This window comes from Cryptomeria japonica, chromosome 3 (genome assembly GCF_030272615.1).
Source record: "Cryptomeria japonica chromosome 3, Sugi_1.0, whole genome shotgun sequence".
NCBI classification, from domain to species: Eukaryota; Viridiplantae; Streptophyta; class Pinopsida; order Cupressales; family Cupressaceae; genus Cryptomeria; species Cryptomeria japonica.
Window position 1 is genome coordinate 423,175,077 of NC_081407.1, and position 3,810 is coordinate 423,178,886.

General features: G+C 39.5%; 1 protein-coding gene across 1 annotated transcript; it reads right to left on the bottom strand.

Moving 5' to 3' along the window:
- Positions 1–1,509: 1,509 nt before the first annotated feature.
- On the bottom strand, positions 1,510–1,833 carry LOC131874229 (uncharacterized). The gene has a single exon (XM_059217504.1). It carries the CDS (start codon positions 1,831–1,833, stop codon positions 1,510–1,512), a length of 324 nt encoding a protein of 107 aa, XP_059073487.1.
- Between the last annotated feature and the right edge of the window lie 1,977 nt (positions 1,834–3,810).

Sequence of the window (3,810 nt, forward strand, 5' to 3'; positions counted from 1 at the left end):
CCAACAACCTAGAGCTCATTTCTCAACTACAAAATAGAAGTCTCACTAACTTACAAAATGGATGATTAAATCCAATATAATGTACTGCTCAAATCATCATCAACTATGCTAGGTTTAGTACTAGTTTAAGCTCAGTCTATAACCAAAACCTTGTTGTCCTTATACAAAATTCTTCTATCAATTTCACATCATATCATTCCTCTTTCATCACACATACCACTTCCCAAAATGACCTACAAGACTTCATACATATATGAGTCTTTTACAATATACCAAGTCAGCTTACAAAAAGATAATTATATTACAATAAAAGATATTTCCATGTCGGCTTGAGTGTTGGTATATTGTTGCCGATGTAAGTGTCTGCCGGTACTGGTGCTTGCTGATGTATGTAGAAATCTTAATGCCAATGAATGCTATTTGGTTGCCTATCAGTTCGTCAATCAGTTTGCCATCAATGACAATACAACCATTCTCATAAGAGTGTAGAATGCCAACAATCTCCTCTTTTGGCATTGATGGAAACAATCATGAGAAAAAGAAAAAAACTGTTATCCAAAATTTGATATCCAAAAAGATGTGCTCCCTCTAAGCAAGTGATCTCCTCTAAATAAGCATTTTTCTCCTTCCACTACTCCCCCTTTGACATCAATGACAAAGATTGTCAAAAATGATAAAAAAAAGTACCAAAATGTTGTTAGAGTATTCGGGTATTTACTTGATTAATTAAACAATATTTGTTTAATTATTTAAGTTCCCTTTATCTCTTTTACACTTAAGCTAACTTTAGGTGCATAATAATTAATTCTTTTATTAGTTATTATGTGCAAAGCTAGGTTTTTCCTTTTAGGGTTTCTTGACCTATTAAAGGTTGAGTTCATTCTTTTCATTGTAAGAAGAAGGTTTTTTACATTACACATTTTGTGAATATTGAGCTCTCTCTTTTTGAGCATATTTTCTGTGTATTTCTTTCTTCTGTGATTTGTTTCCTTGCTTCTCCTTGTAACAGGTTTTTCAGCTTGCAGAGATCATTTAGGCTCCTGTGGTGTTGTATTTTCTCAACTCCAACATGGTATCAAAGCTCAGATCTGCAGCCATCTGTTCCTGTTTTTGAGAATTTTTGCAGTGGAAACAAATCTAGGGTTTCAGGTTTTTTTTATGTACTTAGGGATTGGCCTTTTTTTCTGAGAACTTTGGGCCTAAACGGACCTCACCATCGTGCTCAGAAGGCCCGAAACCCCTATGGTCATATAAAATTTGACCTATTTTGATTCCTGAGCCTCTGGGAGTATTTTTTTCTCAAATCCAGGTCGTGCCTGGCACGTAAATCGAGAAATTTTTTTTTCCTTTTTACGGCATGCAGGCCGAAATTTGATTTTTTGAAAAAAAAAAAAAAAAAAAAAAATTAGTGAAAAAGGCGATAGTTATTTTTTTTTACAAAAAAAAATTAATTTTGTTTTGTTTTGGGGGTTCCCCACGGTACACAAGTTACCGTGGGGCCCCCTGCCGCTACTGCAAATCTGTCAGGCCTCGGGCCCCGCCATCCTTGGCTTCCGGCCCCCACCGTCCTCGGCTTCCAACCCATGCCGCCCTCCAGCTCCGACCCCCGCCGCCGGCTTCTCCCGCCGGCCTCCCAGTAGCTCCCTCATGAATCACCCTCCCAACCCCCCCGCCGGCCGTCTGCCGCCCTGACCAGTGGCTTCGCCAGCAGCCCGCAATGGCCTCGTCGCTCCCGCCAGTTCCTGCTCCCCGTCGTCGACCTCCTTGTGGCCCCGTCGGCTCCCACCGTCGCCGAAAATCGCCGCTGCCTCCGCTGCCTAGCTGCCCAGCCATCAGAGCTCCTCTCAGCCACCAGAGCGCCACCCGACCACCACCGGATCACCGCTCATTGGCCACTTCCGCCCGTTTAGCCACCAGACTATCCCTTCCTCTTGTTTTGAAGGGGGGTTTGTTTTTTTGTCATATCTTGGGCATACTTCGAAAAAAAATAGGCGTCAGAAAGTTGGTTTTGAGCCGGACCTCATAGTGTTGGTAATTTTTTCCAATTTCTTTGTTTGACTATGTTTTCTTCCAGTCAAAGTGAGGTCTCTTTTTTGCACTCCAGGAGACGTAGAATCAGCATCTGACCTTCATTTTTTGAAAAATTTATATTTTCGGAAAGCATGTGTTGTGTCCTTTCCCGAAATATGAGTTTTATTTCCAGATTCTTCTCCATACATATTTTATTTGGTTTTTTTCTTTTCAGCACTTTGGTGGATATCTTGGTTGTTTCAGGTCCTGGGATCTCTTCTCTGGGTAGGATGTCTCTATTTTGGTTCTCGTTTCTATTTCCAATCTTCTATCATTGCAGCTTGTATTTATGCAAACACACTAAGATAAAGCGCCATCGTGCATTGTTTACTTGGGATCTTGCACATCTTGTGCCTTGTTGTACATGCACTACTTACAAAGTGCCATGAGGGGGTTGATGTTTGCCTTGTTTGCCATCTACCGTTGTCCAGTGAGTGTTCCTTCCATGACATTCACCTCATGATGTGTGTCAAGTAAGTGTTCCTTCCACGAAACTATGTACTTTCTCTGCACCCTTGATGCTCCTGGTTCTTCGCCATGCAGTTCTTGTTTGCCGTTCTTTTCAGTGTACCTGTCCCTCTCCTTCTTCAACATTATGGGGAGGTTTGTCTTGTTGGTTCTAATGCTTCCATGGTTCGATTGATCAGCTCTTCAGGCTTTGGTGTTTTCATGTCATCTGTATCTTCGATTTCAGTTGTTTTCCTTGTTTGCCTTCTGATTCGAGTAGTGTCATTTGAGGGCACTCATACAGATTACAGTCTTCTCTACCTAGTCATGTTCTATTTCAGGGGAGGTTCTTCAAATCAACAGTTATTCTTTGACAGAGTTTGCAGGCTCTTCATGCTTCAATGGTGTTCTTTTCCATCTCTTTTTGGAGTAGAGTTTTTTTCCACGTGGTTTTCTCTATTTCTCCAATCCATAGAGATTTCATTGTATTTGGGTACCTGATTAGGCCTTGTTGTCGGGACCCATCTTTCTTTCTTTCAGTAGCTGTTCTAGGTTTTAGCTTCTCCCTAAGTCTAGCTTAAGAGGGGCTGTTAGAGTATTCGGGTATTTACTTGATTAATTAAACAATATTTGTTTAATTATTTAAGTTCCCTTTATCTCTTTTACACTTAAGCTAACTTTAGGTGCATAATAATTAATTCTTTTATTAGTTATTATGTGCAAACCTAGGTTTTCCCTTTTAGGGTTTCTTGACCTATTAAAGGTTGAGTTCATTCTTTTCATTGTAAGAAGAAGGCTTTTTACATTACACATTTTGTGAATATTGAGCTCTCTCTTTTTGAGCATATTTTCTGTGTATTTCTTTCTTCTGTGATTTGCTTCCTTGCTTCTCCTTGTAACAGGTTTTTCAGCTTGCAGAGATCATTTGGGCTCCTATGGTGTTGTATTTTCTCAACTCCAACAAATGTTACCTCAAAGTTTGTAACCGGTTGGTTACAATCTGAAAAATATCTGCCAAAATTAAATTCAGACTCTACATAAACCTTTTTCTATCATTCAAGGTTGCCTCAGTCTGTTGGATCGGTTTTCCATCAATGACAATACAACCATTCTCATAAGAGTGTAGAATGCCAACACAATTTTGAAAAAGGGTCAAACCTAATGGATAGGGACACCTTGGAAAATGTTTAGGAATCTGAATGTAAATGAAATTGATTTGAAATTCACACAAAATCCAATTAATTTTAAAAATTAGGGTTTGATGACCTAACCACTTAATTTTGAAATTTGAAT